This window comes from Mytilus edulis, chromosome 7 (assembly GCF_963676685.1).
Source record: "Mytilus edulis chromosome 7, xbMytEdul2.2, whole genome shotgun sequence".
Classification (NCBI taxonomy): Eukaryota; Metazoa; Mollusca; class Bivalvia; order Mytilida; family Mytilidae; genus Mytilus; species Mytilus edulis.
Genome location: NC_092350.1, coordinates 33,344,695 through 33,364,991, shown reverse-complemented (window position 1 = coordinate 33,364,991; position 20,297 = coordinate 33,344,695). Strand labels below are relative to the sequence as shown.

Here is a 20,297-nt window from a genome sequence, read left to right as displayed (position 1 = left end):
CCCTAAACAATATTTAAATTATCTTTATTAAGAAATTATTCAACATATATATAATATAAAGATTTTCAAAATCATAACAAAATAATCTAAATTGTATAAAAAAATTCTAAGGTAGATTAAATCAAGTTAAAGAAACATTTGATTGAGGTTAACAAATTGAGAAAAACTTTAAGACAATAGATAGATATAAGAAGATTTTGGTATGAGTGTCAATAACACAACTCTCCAACCAAGTCATAATAAGTTCATCTGTAATAAATATTTTTAAACAAAGTAAAACAAATACTTTAAATATCACAGTATTCATTGAATACAAAGACTCCTCTAATAACAAATGTCTTATTTGCATAGGTGTTCATTTCCTGATATTTTTGAAAATTTCCTAAACTCCCCTCTGTTTAATATAAGGCTCATGCACTGCAGTAACAATTTCCAGTCGATTTGGAGTTGTCAATGGTACATCTTCATTGCATTGTAGTTTACTGTTTCCCAAATTGCAAGAAATTGTTTTCTTCGGTTACATTTCAGAATGAAAATTTTTCATACAAAACAGTGTAAGAATAGAATACTAAAAATAAGGTGTTAATTAAGATAATCAAACAATTAAAATGTTTTCTTTTGCAAGAGGACTAGTAATGTGAGCATGATATATTCATAGGCCATTTAAGGAGAGAACTTTGATTTGATTTAATTTGTCTATACCTTTTAAGTCCAGTAATATGTCTTAGTTTCTTTCAACTAGATCAAATTGAAAATATCTATCACGAAAATACAAAATAACCAATATTTGCTGCCATTACAAAAACACAAAACAACTTAGTACAATATCCTTGAAAATTCCAAACATCAAAGAATTATATCAAAAGTAGACAAATTTAAAGAAAACACATCAACAAAAATATAAAAATATACATTGCACACTTAAAAGACCAATTATAAGCTCAATATCTGAAGGCGTTAATATAAAATCATTGCCGTAAAAGTTTCAAGGGACTCAGGTTTTGAAACAAAGTAAGTAACAAATTCGATTGTTGGTGTTTTAACGCCACTTTTAAGCACTACTTTTGGGCTATGTGGTGGCGGTCAGATTTTATGGGTGAAGGAAGCCGGAGTGCCCAGAGAAAACTACCGACCTTCAATAGGAAAACTTACAATCCTAGACAATTAAGATTGGAGTTGAGTGCAACCCCACTCAAAACCAGTGTTGACGCTCTAGTAATTTCAGTAGAACTACTTAGACCACTTGACATAGATATTTGAGAATGATTGAAGTCAGGAATGGTGGACATTAGTTAGTGTATATCCTAAAGAACTTTTCATAAATAGAAGTCCAGATTTGGGATATAACTTGTACCTTATTTATTACTAAACATAGTATGGGAAATTTTATGCATCTGTAATACATGAGGACATGATTCAAAGTTATCTCCCTTTATCAGAAAATTAATCTTTATTAAAACCAAATTACCATTACAGCAGATTTCAGTCAGTATGTAGCTAATGGTAATATCTTTGGTTAGCTTGCTTGTTAGCTGAACCGTGAAGTCATTGTTAGGTAAGGTAAACTTCCCTAATTTAATAGTAGTCTAGCCCAACAGATAAAAAAATCTATCTCTGTAGGACTAAGCTACTTTAAAAGGAGGGTAGTATACCTTACCTAACAATGACTTCACGGTTCAGCTAACAAGCAAGCTAACCAAAGATATTACCATTAGCTACATACTGACTGAAATCTGCTGTAAATGCATCATTTGTTTGTGAGATATGTTAGAATATATATTAAGGTATAGAAAAAGTAAGGCTGCAAGTTTTCTCCAACGAAAGGAGAATAAACAGAATCATAAAGTTATCGTTAAATTAGGATAACAAAACACAGTAATTAGGAACATTTTTCTCTGTAGCCTAGGATCAACAATATATGTGAGCTAACATGATTGTCACTATTACTATATAACACATAATAATATTTCTATCTAATAAATAACAACAAAAAAGAAAGGTATGGAAAACAAAATAATTAAACAATAACATTTAACAATGATAGTAGAAATCACTCAACATCAATTAAGTTGGTCATAAATGTACATTTCAATTATGACCTCTGAGCAGTTTTTCATTTTACTATTGCAATATATATTTACATGAAATATTCCAACAAAAAAATATATCTTATTCTATAAATAAATACTTGTTAGAGCTATAAGAAAATATTGAAATATTGTTCTAACATATCTCTTTTTGATATTTTTTTTTATCCTGGAATCCTTTTAGATACAATAATGCAAAAAAAACGTTCTCATGAACAGTTAATTCTCATGAAAATTTAAATGCTATGACTTTTGGTATTTAACAACCTGTATGAATTTTAAGATAATTTCTCTAAATTTATATGGCAATTTTACCCCTTCTGGAACCACTGTTTATAAATTTCTTACCAACATGTGTTATCAATGATCTCAGTAGATGGTTGCGAAATAGTTAACATTAAAATTAGTGCTTGCTCAATCTTCCCAAGTTGGCACTAAGAAGTAATAGCAAAGATGTGTTTGTTGGTAGAAAAATGTGTTGAATCTTCATCTCAATTTGTTGGTCTAATACATATGTGTTGAAAGGTTGCTTTTTTAATTAATTCATGTGTTCCCGAGATCTTCTTTTATTCATAAATTCTACATATTCTATTTTTCAAAATATCGTACATGTAAGTCAAACAATTAAGTGACCTCTTCTTCAAATTTGTGTGTATGAAGAAATTTGTAAATTGTTATAGCTCACAAGTTAAACATGTTAAAACAATTATCACATTGTGAATCTATACCTAATAATTTGTATAGCAAACTGTGTAAACCAGGATAAATAGACCAACACAATTGTATTTTTGTATGGGAGGAATTGATATTTCTTCAAAAATACATGAAAACATAAAGAAAGAAATATTTCTTAACTTATAACCAATGGAATGTATTAATGTTCAAGTATGATATATTTTGATATGCTATATCAATTGCATCAAATGTTATTAAAAGGCACATATTGTACATATATAATATGTAAAAAAAAAAGATTATTTTACCCATCAGACAGGTTCATTAAATGCATACAAAAAATATCACAGTTTAAATCTAACATATAATGCGCAATGATGAATTATATGAAAAACAAGTTAAGTATGTATATTTTAATCCAGAATTTCTTTTTCTTTTGAAAAAGTTGGAGGAAGAAAATAACCAGCAGATAAATATGATGACATAATGTTTTTCATATAATAGAATTTCAATGAAAGTTTGCATATATGTTAAGACAGTTGCCTCAAGCTCATCATAGGCGACCTATAAATTCATCCCATCTAACATGTCTAATAAGGCTCCTCCTACAAACGAGCTACTCTGGCCCGATCCAAAACATGGAAATAATAAATCTGTACTGGATTTTCCTCTCACATGCAGTAATATTTTCAGAGCACAAAGAATTACCTGATCCGACACACACTATATATCAACAATTTATTTTACCCTATAAATAAAACACAAACATCAGCAGTATTAACCAGACATCAGCTCTACTAATAACGGGTGGTTCTTCAAAATTGGCCATTCTAGTTTGATTGATTGTGCCCTCTTCTCGTTCATTTCTGATAGTACTCGTAGACTAGCCACTCTGTCTAGTACCTTAGAAAGATATCGTTCTTCTGGTTTATGGTTTACCTCAAATAAATATTTCATACACATCAGCAGTTTCCATTGGATCTTCTCTACAGCATCTCTGTCTTTTAAGGTACATCTATCTATTGTAAGTAAATAAAATAAAATACAATGAATATTCCTTTGGTATCTTTTGTCTCTGTCTTTTAACCTTATCAATTTTTACTTTTTCATCTCATGACAACATCAAGAGGTACTTTTTTTATAAAGACGTAACACCAAATTCTGGTGGTAAATTAGCTGCGGAACCGTAACTCTTATGGTCCTTTTTTAATTTTTTTTGATTTTGCGGACCATAGAGCTACGGATTTTTCCTATTTCAAAACGTTCGGAATTGCGACCCAGGTTCAGGTCGCGCTTATTTCCCAAAAATTTATTGTTTAAAATCAATGCAAAGCTTGTCAATATATATAGTTCGTTTCGTTAGATATTTTTCTAGGATATGACGTACCTATTTATGTTTGAATATTCATTTCCTAAACACTATTATCTAATTATTTCCATTTGTATACATTCTCCGCCTATTTAGTTCGGCCATATTGAATCTCGTGGTGACGTCACGAAAAACAAGAAAAGATAACTCTTATAGGAAAACACGTGTTGGTTTGTTTACGTTGTCTTTTATTTGATTTTCATGACTTTTTGAATGAAAGTATGTTTAATCAAAGTAAGATACTAACGGAAATATTAATTCTTTCAAGCAATTTAAACATTAAGTATGAATAAATGTTGTTAAGTCTTATAAACACTCGATTCTCGTTTAGAAATAAGTAAACAAACCAACACGTGTTTTTTATAAGAGTTATCTGTTCTTGTTTTTCGTAGGCGTTCCTAACCTCCAACATAGGAGATCGAGGATATTTGAGTTATCTTTTCTTGATTTTCGTGACGTCACCACGAGATTCAATATGGCCGAACAAAATAGGCGGAGAATGTATACAAATGGAAATAATTAGATAATAGTGTTTAGGAAATGAATATTCAAACATAAATAGGTACGTCATATCCTAGAAAAATATCTAACGAAACGAACTATATATATTGACAAGCTTTGCATTGATTTTAAACAATAAATTTTTGGGAAATAAGTGCGACCTGAACCTGGGTCGCAATTCCGAACGTTTTGAAATAGGAAAAATCCGTAGCTCTATGGTCCGCAAATAGTCAAAAAATAACATAAGGACCTAAGAGCTACGGTTCCGCAGCTAGTGGTAAATATAATCAAATTGAAATAAACTGAATATTTCAAATATTAAAAAAAGATTGTTATTTTTTATCATGTATATCACCGTTTATTTCTGTAATCATAAATATAAAGAAATTAGTTACTATCACTTACATATATACTTAAAACTATATATAGCTCTCATGAATATCCATAAGCAAATATTATTACTAGTTGGAATCATAATGGATTTTTCCGTTTACATTAAATATAAGAGGAGAACAACGACACAACAGAAATACAACATTAAAATGTAACACGCACAGAAACGAACTAAGCATTAGGCAAAATCTGATGAGAATAACAAATATAACATCAAAACTAAATACATGAATTTGGGATAGAAAAGTACCATGAAATGTCTTATAGCAATGTGAATTCACACTCAAATATAAGAGGAAACAAACGACACAACAGAAACACAACATTAAAATGTAACACACACAGAAACGAACTTTAATATAACAATGGCCATTTTCCATAATATGGAATTAAAAGGACAACTGTTTATTATCTTTAATTTCAACAAATACCAGTAACTAAGGAAGCAGATTTTCTTCTTTACATAACAGTGTCTGACACAAATATTTTATTTTCCTAATCCTATTTAAAATTTTGTGAAAACTTTATCCCTTTACATTTTGAAATGAAAATCTGAACATAAAGGCCGTACTTTGACCTATAATGGTTTACTTTTTAAATTGTTATTTGTATGGAGAGTTGTCTCATCGGCACTCACACCACATCTTCCTATATCTGGTACAAAATGTTGACCTACCTGGGGATACCACAAGGAATGACCTCAACACAGCAATATCATCACATGTCAATTGTAAACTTTGTATTTTTCTACTGTGTTCAAAAAGTTCTTCTACAAATTCATTGCCGACAACCTTAGCTAGTTCTGTCTTGTGATGACACTGTTTCATCCCTCCTGTGGTCACTTCTAAGTCTGGACAAACAAACCGTTGATAACCAATAAACCAAAACTCAAATCTGGAGGCTGAAAAAAAAACATATATATATATATGATACACTTTAAACAATAAAACTAATCTTTGTTGAAAGTCGATTCCAAGGTTGTCGTTTGTTGATGTGGTTCATGAGTGTTTCTTGTATTTGTTTTTTTTTTAGTCTAGATTAAACAGTTGGCTCTCTGGTTAGAATGGTTTTAAATTACACTAGTCATTTTGGATCCTTTTATAGTTTGCTTTTCGGTGTGAGCCAAGGCTCTGTGTTGAAGATGGTACTTTGACCTTTAATGGTTTATTTTTGCAAATTGTGACCTGGATGGAGAGTTGTCTTATTGGCATTCATACCAAATCTTTTATATCTACTATCTTAATCAATTGGAGCTGTTTCTGAAACAAATGTTTACTTTAGGAAGGCGATATTCTATTTTTCCAACCATAATTAAAATTATATCATACAATTTGATCTGCATTTAACATTGTTAAAGAGACAAACAGCCACACAGATTTTACCTTTAATCAAAGCTGCTTGATCCTCCAAACATAAGCTAATGAACCCTGGAATGTTTTTAACAAAGTTAATGTATTTAGAGACACCATTTTCTAAAGTTGTAGCTATTTCACTCATCAATTCTATTCTGTTATCTATGTCAATACCAGTTGTATTGTAGAAGTTCTTAAATTCATCTTCAGGAAGCGTGTGAAGGTCTCCAAATATGTCTGCTTTGGCTTTATGCTGCCTCTGAAATACACCAAAACCATCAGGTCAATGCCACACCAATGGGTTAAAGTAAAACATGGCAGAACTACAACAGTTAACACTGTTAGTTCAGTGTATAATGGAAAATTAATTGAAGAATTATTTTACGATGACTAACAATTGGCCTTTTTATAGTGTGTTTTCCTCAAAAGCAGGAGAATGGGGGTTTAAGTCATGGCTGGATCAAATAACTATTATTTGCTGCTTGTTGATTTTTAAGGACAAAGTTTTGCGTACTTGAAAAACTTATACATAATGATATGTTGTATGTTGTTGCAAATATTTCTATGTTTTTTTTTTATATTGATTGTACAAAGTCTTCAAAAGCTAACATCAAAAAGATAAGAAACAGTAGGTATTTATATTAAATTAGATTTTTTATAAAATCTTACGAGATAATCCTGAGCTAGTTCATAAATGGTATCATCATTGATCCAATATTCAAAAATAGGTCCATACATATCCTTCTGAGCATCGACAAGGATCATTGCCAAATCTTTTAACTCTTCCATATCTTGACATGATATAACAGCAGGAACACAGTCAGGGGAACCAGTCTCAAGTTTCTTAACTTCCCGGATATCCTGAGTTCTTTTTTCATGGGTGTAACGACCAGTTTTAATTGCTAAAAAGAAAATAAGAGAACTAAAGGGTAATGATTGGAAATTAGAAGTTTAACACTGCATTGTATTATGCAGTTGAAGGCAATCCTATAAACAGGTTCAACTACAATGAAATACAGCTTGCTATGTGGTATGGCTTGGCTTAATATCAATGAATGCTATACATGTACAGTAACTTATAGTTGGTAAGTTCTACGTCATGTGGTCCTCTGGTGAGGAGTTGTCTCATTAACAATCATACCACATCGTCTTATCTTTTAAAGAAAGATAACTCAAATTTTAAATATTACTCTGTTTATTCAAGTAGGTAGACTTCAGTCATGTCAGTATAGATGTGATGTTACTGGGTTCAGGCAAATAAACTATGTGACATGGTTAAGTATGTTTTGGAGTGCTCAACCAGGGACATGTTTAGCCCAATTTCTTCTCCTCAAAAACTAGAACAGAAAAAACTAGTTCCCTTTTCAAAACAAGTTTTGTGAGTGTTTATTCAAAAAGGCCCCAACAATCATCAGAAAGCATTCCATCTTAATGCAGCTGTTGCCTAACAATACTCTACCAGTCCAGTCTTGATGACATTATGATAATTCGTACATAAATACAGGACAGGGCATGGACACAGATTTGAGAATAGAAATGACATCAATTTGAAATGTCTTTGACACAATAATATAAATGTATGTTAGGACACAGATATCTGAGGATCTGGAAAGGACCCAGATTTCAAATTGTACATACATGCACATGTACATTGTTTTTACTAGATTTGACTCTTACATACAAAAAAATAATCATTTTCCAGCAAGCAAGCTAACCAAAGATATTACCTTTACCTACACCTTGATTGCAATCGGATGTAATATATATAAAACTCACCACTTTTGGACATGCCAACTTTTACACATTTGTCGAATCTACATTTAGGACATATATTTCTTTTCCCTGGTTCTATCACACAACTGTTGTTTGACTCTACACATTTATATTGAGTAATCCTTTTAATGCTTCTACGGAAAAAACCCTGCAACAACAAAAAAACGTAATGTAATACAGAATTTTCATATTTTGTTAGATCAGTTGCATTTTGGCAGTTCCATACAATCATGACAATCATTTCAGTGTGTTCTTGTATTATTTATACTGTAAAAAGATGCACTCGATTAAAATCCATTGATTATCTTTGATCAACAAGTTTCCTTTTGTTTACATGTTTTTGTTGTTTTGGAGAAGACGTTACTATATATAAGTTTTTAAAACTTGTGTCTGATCCATTTGTCATTTTGAACAATAAAATATGTTTAAACTTAATTATGACAGTTTATGGTGTGAAAACGAAACAACATTCTAGATCTATTTACCATGTATATATCATGTAAATATTTTGGTGGATTTGGTTAAAATAAACATGATAAAAGCATTGGAAATACTGTCCTGTTTAATTTAAGTTTGTCTCTTTGTCATGTTTATGCTTATAAACCATGATAAATGCCTACATTTTGTAATTTCATATTTGAATTATAAAATTGTAGCTGATTTAATTATAACTTTCCAGATCATTTTATAAATTAGATTCAAAATATAAACATAAAATAAATTAATGCTGTATCAAAGAGCTCTTTAGGGAGCTACCATTTGATTTTTATGGGGGGGGGGCTAGGATGAAATTTGAAAATCAAAGCACCAAAGGGTGCTATAGGCAGTTAATCAAAAACCCAAAGGCAAACTTGGCCACGTTCAGATTCATGAATAGTGTAAAGAATTAGTCAAAATATTTATCTCAGGCATTGTTCTCAGCTATTTCTAAAGTATCAAATAATGCTTGTACAGTAATGTTTATGTTATGCAATCCTACCACTTTCAAAAGTTATTTCCAATTTATATTTATAAAGATTCAATGTCTGAGATTATACACATACACTGTCCTATGTTAGGGGAGAGTTTTGGGCCAGTTAAGATGTTTTAGCTGCCACATTCTGTATGTACCTGTCCATAGTGAGGACCCACTAATGCGGTGATTGTTGCTGTATATCATATTTATTTGTCATAATTGTTTTGTACATTTTTAAAAATTTTATTAATTTCTTGTGTATACTTCTGATTTTAGTATGATGTCCAAGTTATTGTAAATGCTCTTTTGTTCCGACGTTGGAAAGTTCCAGGCGGAAAAAACTAACTAGCCGTAAAGTTCTCCAGAACTTATTAACTACATTGTAGTTACTTTGTTCTTCCTGAGACTTCCTCTGGTTTAAAAGTTCCACCTGAACAAGTGACTAGTTGAAATAGTTTACATTTTTGTTATCATGGTTATTGTGTTACAAATGTGTTAAGGGGCCAGCAAAAGCAATCCTTTGGGTGTAGGAGTTTCTCCCTACTTTAAAGATCCATTGGTAACCTTCGACTGTTGTCTGCTCTAAGATCTGGTTATTTGTCTCTATGACACATTCCCCATTTTCACTCTCGATTTTTTTTACGTATCAAATTATAACTGAATTAAAATATGTTGATTACGGTTTAACTGTCTTCCATTACTGATATCATAATAAAAAAACATTTATTTAAACTTTCAATAACTGTAATAGTAAGAATTAAGAAAAACTTGTTTGTAACTTCAACTTGTTGAAATATATTACAGCAGATTCCAACGAGTATGAAGCTACAGGTAGATTCTTTGGTTAGCTTCCTTGTTAGCTCAACCATGAAATGATTATTACCTTAAAATTGGGAGGAGCATAGCACCAATACATCATCCAATGAAAACACTCATATCAATGGCCTGTTTATAATATGTATGTTTCATACAAGCAGGTTTCCCTAAACAACTTTGCAAATTAAATTTCATTTCATTTCATTTTTGAATGAATTAAAAAATTCTATGTATTACAATAAGTTAGAAGCGGAGTTACGGTTTATGTTTTGTTCAGGGATGAAATACCCTTGTGTTGATTCAATGCTAAACAAATGGAAATTTTATAGAAAATCCACAGCATTTCCCCTTGCACTTTCATAGTTGGCAATTTAGTACTTGATATATGGAGGCAAGCAGTGCTAGCAATGATTTCATTAAAACAAGTTTATAAATTTAGATATTGGTTTAAACAAATATATATATGGACCAATTAAAGTACACCTTCTAGGGTGCGCCCGAATTTCGTGACTGCGGACGATTTTTTTTTAATTTACATTAACGGTTGTCTAGGACTTTTTGTAAACAATTAATATTAGCACATCATAGAAAATCAAATGAGTAATCTATGCTTAAAATTTTATAACAAAAATATCTGTGGATTTCATTCTACAAAAATCTTGGTTTATTTACCACATAATCCCGTTTAACTTTTAAATGCAATAAAACTACAAATAATACTGCATGATAGAAGTTTTCTCATTGTAAATGTACAAAATGGTCCATCTCTATTTCAATATCTTTGCTGTTTTTTCATTATTGCAGTTTGAAACATTCGTTAATTCAAAGGCTACAGAAGGGGTCATTAACCTTATACATACACATAACTGGATTTAGAAAAGAACTGAGTAATTTATTGAAATAAAATTGGCAAATCAAACACACCTACAACATGCTTGTGAATTGGCTTATACTTGTCAATAAATTTTAAATTTAGATTGAAAACTTTTTTTTAAACTGAGTTGTAAAACTAGTTTTACAATGTTTATATTCTGTCACTAGTTCTGATTGGTTCTCTGTTTAACTATTGACTCCACCCTAAGGCTTGTGTACCTTACCTAATAATTATTTTATGGTTGAGCTAGCAAGGAAGGTAACCAAAAAATCTACATTTAGCTTCATACTCGTTGGAATCTGCTGTATAAAACGTTTCTCGAGTTTCGTTAGTCGACTCGTTACCTTTTTATCGTATCATCAAGTAAAAAAAAGTATGAAAAAAGTGCCCAATTAGTTATAAATAACATGATAGCCAGCCAGATAATAAAAGTGGCACATATTTCAGCATTCATTGGGTAGAACATAAATCTAGGGTGCTCGCATAAAGCAGCTTAACTGCTTAAAAAATAGGCAGGACAGGAGTTTTGAGTAAAAAAAAAGGCAGGATGAGACACTTGCAAAAAAAAAAAGTCAGGACGACAATTTAGGTAAAAAAAAGTCAGGATAAACTAAAAAAAAAAAGGCAGGACCGAACAGAGTGAAAAATAAAAAGGCAGGACAGAGATTACAGCTAAAAAAAAATGCAGGACAAAATTTTTCATCCTAGCCCCCCCATAAAAATCAAATGGTAGCTCCCTTACCATGTTCACACGCATACCGACTTCATCCTCTTTCACATGCATGACATGTACATTTTGTAATTCATGCATTGATTTTTATCACACACAATGCAAACAAAGGAACTAATCTTTATTGTTATAGTTAATTGTCTTTTGTTATCTGGGTTGTTTAACAAACATGCAACTAAAAAGTTTTTTTGTAATAAAAGCATAACAAACATGAATGTGTCCCCAGTACACGAATGCCCTACTTGCACTATCATATTCTATGTTCAGTGGACCGTGAAATTGGGGTAAGCCCTCTAATTTGACATTAAAATAAAAAAGATCATATCATAGGGAACATGTATACTAAGTTTGAAGTCGATTGGACTTCAACTTCATCAAAAACTACCTTGACCAAAAGCTATAACCTGAAGCGGGACAGATGGACGAACGAACGGACAAACGGACGGACTAACGGACACACAGACCAGAAAACATAATGCCCCTCTACAATCGTTGGTGGGGCATAAAAATATTTGGAAAAATTCCAGTGGCAGTGGAATATCAGTGTCTGACATAAACATGAATAATGTCCAGAAAATATTATTGTCATGTTATGTACTTAATCTGTGTTGATGGCTGTTACGAAAGAAACATCTCGTTAATTTTAAAATATTTTTTTCCAACATGAATATGTGATTAAAATATAGATAGGGATGTAACTGGATAATCCTTTTGTGTTTTTTGTTTTGTTTTTTGTTTTCCTTCTTTATTTATTTATTTTTTTATTTTTATTTTTATTTTTCTTTATCTTTTCAATAGAAAATGTAAAATATTTCCAATTAAGATTTATTTATAACCAGATTCTTCGCAGGGAGCAGCTTTATACAACTGCAGAGGTTGAACCCTGAACGGTTGGGGCAAGTATGGACACAACATTCAAGCTGGATTCAGCTCTAAATTTGGATTGTGATTAAATAGTTGCCACAGCATAGGTTTCTGACACAGAATGAATGTACGTGGTCTAATGAACTTACAAATTTTTTTTTGCCTTTGAGAAATTCACTATGCTGTTGAATATTAATCCTCTCAAAAAAATGTTTACAAAAATTTTCTTTTTATTTCATGTATTTATGAAATCTGAAATGAGAAAAATTGAACCCCCCCACTCCAATTTTTTTTCACATCCTCCTTTCCCTTATTCCAAAACTGATCTCAATTCAAATTTCTAATGGAGTTTGCAACAATAACTACTCATTTAAATACATCATAAAATATTAAAATGTAAAAAAAGTGCTTGGCATAAATCACTGATGGTAAAGATTGTTTTAATTTATTAGTTGGTAGTAAAAGTGAATATACATTGTATATTGTATAAAACAATGATTTAAGTTGATTCAACTACTATTCTGGACGAAGAAAGATAACTCCAATTTTTCAAAGAATATTTCATAAAACTATGCATTTGAAAATTTCTTGCTATTGCGCAATATTGTGCAATTAGATATTTCTTGCTATTGTGCAATACTGTGCAATTGAAGATTTCTTGCTATTGCACAATACTGTGCAATTGAAGATTTCTTGCTATTGCGCAATACTGTGCAATTGAAAATTTCTTGCTATTGCATAATACTGTGCAATTGAAGATTTCTTGCTATTGCGCAATACTGTACAATTGAAAATTTCTTGCTATTGCACAATACTTAATATAATAATTTGGGACCCCGATTTGGACCAACTTGAAAACTGGGCCAATAATCAAAAATCTAAGTACATGTTTAGATTCAGCATATCAAAGAACCCCAAGAATTCAATTTTTGTTAAAATCAAACTAAGTTTAATTTTGGACCCTTTGGACCTCAATGTAGACCAATTTGAAAACGGGACCAAAAATTAAGAATCTAAATACACAGTTAGATTCGGTATATCAAAGAACCCCAATAGTTCAATTTTTGATGAACTCAAACAAAGTTTAATTTTGGACCCTTTTGGCCCCTAAGTCATTGGGACCAACACTCCCTAAATCAATCCAAACCTTCCTGTTGTGGTCATAAACCTTGTGTTAAAATTTCATAGATTTCTATTAACTTATACTTAAGTTATTGTGCAAAAACCAAGAAAAATGCTTATTTTGGGACCTGTTTTTGGCCCCTAATTCCTAAACTGTCAAGACTTTTAAAATTCCCAAAATCAATCCCAACCTTCCTTTTGTAGTCATAGACCTTATGTTAAAATTTCATAGATTTCTGTTTACTTATTCTAAAGTTATTTTGAGAAAACCAAGAAAAATGCTTATTTGGGCCCTTTTTGGCCCCTAATTCCTAAACTGTTGGGACCAAAACACCCAAAATCAATCCAAACCTTCCTTTTATGGTCATAAACCTTGTGTTTAAATTTCATAGATTTCTATTTACTTTTACTAAAGTTGGAGTGCGAAAACCAAATGTCTTCGAACGATGACGACGACGCCAACGTGATACCAATATATGACCAAAAAATTTTCAATTTTTGCAGTCCTATAAAAATGACATTGTATTTATCTTATATGTATTATATTGTATGTATGTCATGTATATGTTGAAATTGTTGGAAATAAAAAATCAAAAGTTAAAAAAAAAAATAATGTCCAGATTTTCCTTACATGTATCATATATGTATTGTTGCAGTGTATACAATCTATTTAAGTCATATGAAACGAGTGACCGGTGAAAAATAATGTTATTCCAATTCTTGAACCAATGCATACAAACATCATAAACTTAGTCTTCTGTTCACGATTTTATCATTTTTTTCTCATAATTTTCGTATGATCGTCAATTTTTTTTTTAAATCGGTCAGTGTTGTTGTGAAAATATGGCAGGTAATTAAAGTTCATGTTTTGGAGCCGAAGTTTAACGATTGTCACTTGTTTGTCAACAATCAACACTGGGTTGCACTGAGGTCACTTTGCATATGGAAATATGTCAGGGATATGCTTCCTGGAACAATTAAAATAAAGTAAACTTCTTCTAATTATGAACAAATTAAAGAATTTTCTTCAGAAAAATGTACATGTACATAAGTTTTATAATGAAAACTATCCATCGAGTTATAAAAAAACATATGCATTATTTTTTTTAATTTGAGGTTTCTTTTGACTTTAAACATTTATATCTGTCTTTGTATCAAGGATAGTAATCCAAATCAAATCCTGTGTTTCCATGTTTTATGAAATAAAATGTATACATTGTGTAGCACTTGCTTTTAAATCTTATAACATACAGTATATATACCTTGCAGGCTTCACATGTATTCACACCATAATGGAAACCTGAAGCTTTCTCTCCACATATTCTACAGGGAGGCAAACAATGTGATGTTTTTAATGAGGAAGATGTGGAATTCTGTCTGGAATAATTTGTACTTATATGATTAGAATTCACTGGACTAGAAACATGTGATAAACATGATAAAGTATCATCATTGTCTGTGTCTCGAGAACTATAAGATAACTGTGTTTCCTGACTGATACTGGTCGGAGAATAGTCTGAACACAGCTGATTCGAACTGTTAATGTTTTGAACAGGCAGTGTTACAACATTTTGCGATTTTTCTAAAATAGTAGAGTGATGATTGATATGAAGATGTTCTTCTTCGGCACCTAGACAGTTAGGCAGATTATATGAGGATTGTGCTTGAGATTCAGCAAACGGCTGAATGTTGTCCATCCCAGAGGTACCCACAGAAATATTTTTGATATGTTCCTTCTCAATCTTTTTATCTGCTTCTTCCTCATGCTGTAAATCGAAGACTGTCCTTTTAGTGACAATATTGGGATCATCCTTCTGAGGACTGGATATTATTTCTGTATATTCTGCTACTGCATTAGGAATGTCACATTCAACTTGCTGTAATAATTCCATTTCTTCTTCCTCTAATGTCTTCATCATTTAAAATTATATGTTTGCCTAAAATGAAATTTATATCTACATTTATCTCTCATTTTAGTGTAATTCATGTAATATTTAGCAAAATAAAATCTTATAATTCTATACTTCCCAGTTGACAAGCATGCACTTGAAAGATATGTACAAAGGACATGAAGGACATGAGGGATTCTGACCTCAACCAGAGGGTTAAAGAATGTACTGTTTAAACATGTTTAATACGTTGATGTGCGTAATTTGAATCAAAATGTATCTTCATCACAAAACATAGTTCCAGTGCCCCACCCCCTCTCCCCTGTTGCACATGTTTTATCTTTCAAAGTTACAAAACATACAAGGGAAATAACCTAAAAAAAAGCATTTCAATTTGTTCTTCAAAAGTTTTAGAGAAATATGATTCCCATTATAATTATTATTTCCAAGGGGCATTACGTATACTCATGTGAGTACTTAATTTTAAAGTGTCAAATACATTGCTAATATAAACCTTGGATGTCTCATTGGCACTCATACCACATCTGCTTATATCTTTGATATAAGTTTCATAAAATTCTGGCAGTTATTATACACATGATCAGAGCACTACAATAAATTTTTCAAATATCTAATATCGCTCTTTCATTTTTGTCTTTTAAAAACAATTAATAGCACTGATTTTCTGACTAGTCAAAGACATTTCTGGTATAAACATTATAATGTAAACTTTAATATAAATGTCATAAAATCCTGGCAAAAACTGAACACAACAACTGAGCGCTAACAAATTACAATGCAATTTTCAATTTAATTAATGTTTCCAAGGGTCATAATAAAATTAAGAGTATCAATTTTCTTGCACCAGATGCACATTTTGACAATACATGTCTCTTCAGTGATGCTCGTGGCTAAAATATTTGAAATCCAAAGCTTATTTAAAAGAGGAAGAGCTATAATCCAAAAGGTCCAAAAAGTATAGCCAAATCCGTGAAAGGAATCAGAGCTTTGCATGAGGGAGATACATTCCTTAATTTATAATAATTTCTATCATTTTGTAACAGCAAATTTTAATAACACAAAAAATCCGTATTTTCATAACTCTATTTTAAATAATTGATTGGCATTGATTTTCAAACTCATTCAAAACAGTGCTACATGTAATATTAACCTACATGTATGATACATGTACATCATTTACATGTACATGTATAGATTTCATAAATATCTGACAAGAATTGTACAAATGAGAGAGCTCATGATGCAATTTGCTATACAATTAATGTTTTTAAGGGGGAAAATAAATGATTGGCACTGATTTTTAAACTTGTCTAAGACATTGCTGATTTAAACCTATGATCATCAATCATGATGATACAATTATTATAAAAATCTACAAAAAATTGTACATCTGAGAGCGCTTTCGTGACCAGACGGACAACCAGGGGATTTATTTCTCCCACAATGTAACACTATAACCATGATAAATTTGAATTATAGTAATTGAAAAAATATTCTTTATTTCACTCAAATTCGTCTGAATTTGTTTTAGTCTGAGTTTTTCATGCACCTAAACATGCTAAATATCCATTCGCCCGGATTTTTATTCTTTTTCTTATTCTTTTTTTTTTATGTTGAATAATTCTTATCATTTGAACAGAATATGTTCAAGTTTGTTGAAAAATTCTCAGAACATTTGTTTTCCTGCAACCAAAAATGACCAATTTATTATATTCCTTTTGATTTGAATAGTCATGATAGTAGAATATTAAATGGAATACAATGTATTTATCTTTAATGATACTTGTTAATAAAACAATCCTATTCAGCATGTTCAGTCAACTAGTAGTCTCAGCGTATAATCATGATACAAATGTAATAATGATCAAATTTTTAAATCCTTTTCGTGATTGACAATTTGTATATCATTGTTATTATTAATTCTAAGCTGAATAGTTTTATCAAAACGTTGTTTTTAATTAATCCACTAAAGACAAGTATTACAACAATCATTAGTCATGTTACTGTTGACAATCAGTGTGAATTGAACAATTAAGCCCTTTACTTTTCAATATTTCCATATGCATGTGTTTTCATAAATTTTAAAAATATACCATATGGATCTGAATAATTCATTAACCTTTTAATAATGCCCTTTAAACAAGGATTTGTATCGTTTCACTAATAATATTTTAAAAATAATTAAATAGGGAGAACGTACCCAGGGCGAACACTTCCACAGACTCTATGGGCAAACAACTCAGGGGGAACCAGGTCTCGACAAAAACGCTTGTCCGATTGTCCGGTACCAGAGGGAAAAAAGGTCGGACAAGTAAAAGCTGTATCAAGCTTGTCCGTCGGAACAAGTACATTATTATTCTGCAGAAAATAACTTTAATCCAACTTTGATGAACAAAGTAATTATAAACAAAAAACAAGAAAACAAATATTAATTTGACATGCAAAGCCTTTTTCTTCAACATGTTTACTTGCAATCGATAATTTTTAACTGGTTCTTTGTCAGGTACTTTTAACAAGTAAAAGGTATACTATTCTTGGAAACCAGTCTTACTGATCCGAATCAATGATGCTCTTTGTAGATAAGGTTTCGTCACCTCCAAAGATTCAGCTCCAAGTTTAATAGACAGATTGGCACCGTAGGAGACATATTATGTCTACTAGACATGATTGATAGACCGTTTGACAAGGCAGAAGACATTTCGGGACCAAGACAAAACAGTACCTCATTTTGCTACCTTATTCTGTTCCTTATAATAAATACCATACCGTAATTTTTATCAAAAATTTAATTTTTTTTATTTACCATAAAATTCACAAAATAATATTTGATCATAAGTAGAAAAAAACAATACTTGCAATATGGTGACCTGTAGTTGTTAATTTCTGTGTCATTTGATCTCTTGCAGAGAGTTGTCTCATTGGCAATCAGACCTCTTCTTCTTTTTATTGATTGCATTTAAATAAGCTTTTTTCAACTTTAAAAAAACAGGATACAAATCCAGTGAGTGTACATTGGCCTATTGGATGGTGCCCCATGTTTAGAGTCTGATGAGATTGGCATTGATGAAAACAAGAACCTAATTCCTGTGACATGACTAGTTTCGCAGTTGAACTTGACTCATATTTTTGAAAAGTATTTCAGAAGAAATAAATCAAATTCTGTTATATTGTTTAAATTCGTTTTGCTCCTTTAATCAACTAAAAATGTAAAAAGGTTATTTTTAATAGAAATTTTTTGGACAAGTAATAATTTCATTCGGACAAGTAAATTTTGGTATGTACTTGTCCTACAGGACAAGTTGAAAAAAAAGTTATTGTAGAGGCCTGGGAACGGACCAAGGGCAAACAACTCAGGGGGAACGGACCCAGGGCGAACATGTTATCGGGGCGAACAGATCCAATACCTTATCAGGGAGCTATAAAAAAACGAACTGACTGAACTAAACTCACTTAAATACAATGAATAAGGTATGAACTAAAGGGAACTACTCTTGCAAAAAGAGAAGAGTGAAGTAATGCATGTAACACAAGATACATTTGTCATGATGGTGAATGTAACAGTCAGGGGTCTTACTTAAATAAGTGATTTTCTAAATCACTGATTCAAGTAACATTATTTCCATAAAGGTTGGAAGTTAGAGTTGTCTTTCTTTAACAATCACCTATTTAAGTAGTACAAATTAATCACTAGAAGAAGTGATTTAATTTTATTGTAGCTTTAAATATAGAATACTAATGATCCAGGGACTAATTATGTTTCCAAACTTATCAGAACCAACATCTGTGTTGTCTAGATGACCAGGTCATTTCAGGTGATGACCTTGTACTGAATCTAGGATATTGACATAAAAATCACTTGTTTAAGTATCAGACCTCAATTCCTCCACCACTAATTTCAACACCCCCGAACAGTGAAATTTTTATCGCGAACAGTAGAATTTTATTACATAATCTGAAAGATGAAAGATTGACATTCACAGGAAAAATACTCCGACTGCTGGGAAAAATCTTTTAAGAAAGTATCAGTTCATTATGTAAAGCCATTATTATAGCATTTTTTTCAACTAAAATAGAATTTTCAGCTAAATGATAGCATCAAAGGCATAACCCTTGCTACTTAAAAGAAGAAAAAAGTTCTTTTTTTTTTTAATTTTACTAATTAAAAGATAAATAATACCTATGCATTTAAAATTTTGAAAAAAATACAAAATCCCAATTTGTGACAAAACCTTTGCTACTCAAATAAGTGATTTAAAAATCACTTATTTCAGTAAGTCCCCTGACTGATGTAATGAATGTAAATGATATAGTGAAGCAATGACCAATGTATGACTATTTCATTTTTGGAACAATGGTGTCATGCTACTCAAGAACGTATAAAATAGAATATTTTTATTTACCAAATTAGGACCCCAGGAGGGCATATAGCATATAACTAACAGCTAGTAACATAGTCATAGGTACTTGTGCTACTGTAAAAATAAAAATAAAACTACTTTTCCACATACACGTAAATGTTAATCCGGCTGTGGATACCATATTAAAAACAGGTAATTTAATTCCATTTGGAAGAATGGTCCAACTTTGACAGTTTTAGACTTTAGTTTGTAAACACTAAACTGCTAAAGCACGATCGTTCTGATTTTCAACCTCTGCCTCTCGCTCTGACAGGGGATAAACGTGTTACTGACAGTAATCATAAATAACATGATTTAACAGAGTTGAATCATGGACATTTAAATATGGTGTTTCTATCACTACTAAATAAACATTTCTTATAAAAACAAACCCAAAAAAAATCTTCTCATCGACTTCAAACATGGAATGAAAGGGAGTTAAGTAAGTAAATAAGAAACTGATATCCGCGGGGTTACAC

General features: G+C 31.1%; 1 protein-coding gene across 2 annotated transcripts; it reads right to left on the bottom strand.

Moving 5' to 3' along the window:
• Positions 1 to 3,186: 3,186 nt before the first annotated feature.
• LOC139481287 (peroxisome proliferator-activated receptor delta-like) lies at positions 3,187 to 20,297 on the bottom strand. Of its 2 annotated transcripts, XM_071264474.1 has the most exons (7): positions 20,211 to 20,297; positions 14,774 to 15,448; positions 8,154 to 8,298; positions 7,047 to 7,279; positions 6,408 to 6,636; positions 5,702 to 5,926; positions 3,400 to 3,781 (listed from the first exon to the last, which is right to left on the bottom strand). In XM_071264474.1, exons 2-7 carry the CDS (start codon positions 15,428 to 15,430, stop codon positions 3,540 to 3,542), a joined length of 1,731 nt encoding a protein of 576 aa, XP_071120575.1. In that variant the 5' UTR covers positions 15,431 to 15,448; positions 20,211 to 20,297; the 3' UTR covers positions 3,400 to 3,539. The 2 variants fall into 2 exon arrangements, with proteins under 2 accessions (XP_071120576.1, XP_071120575.1); XM_071264475.1 differs by lacking the exon at positions 20,211 to 20,297 and having other exon boundaries at positions 3,187 to 3,781.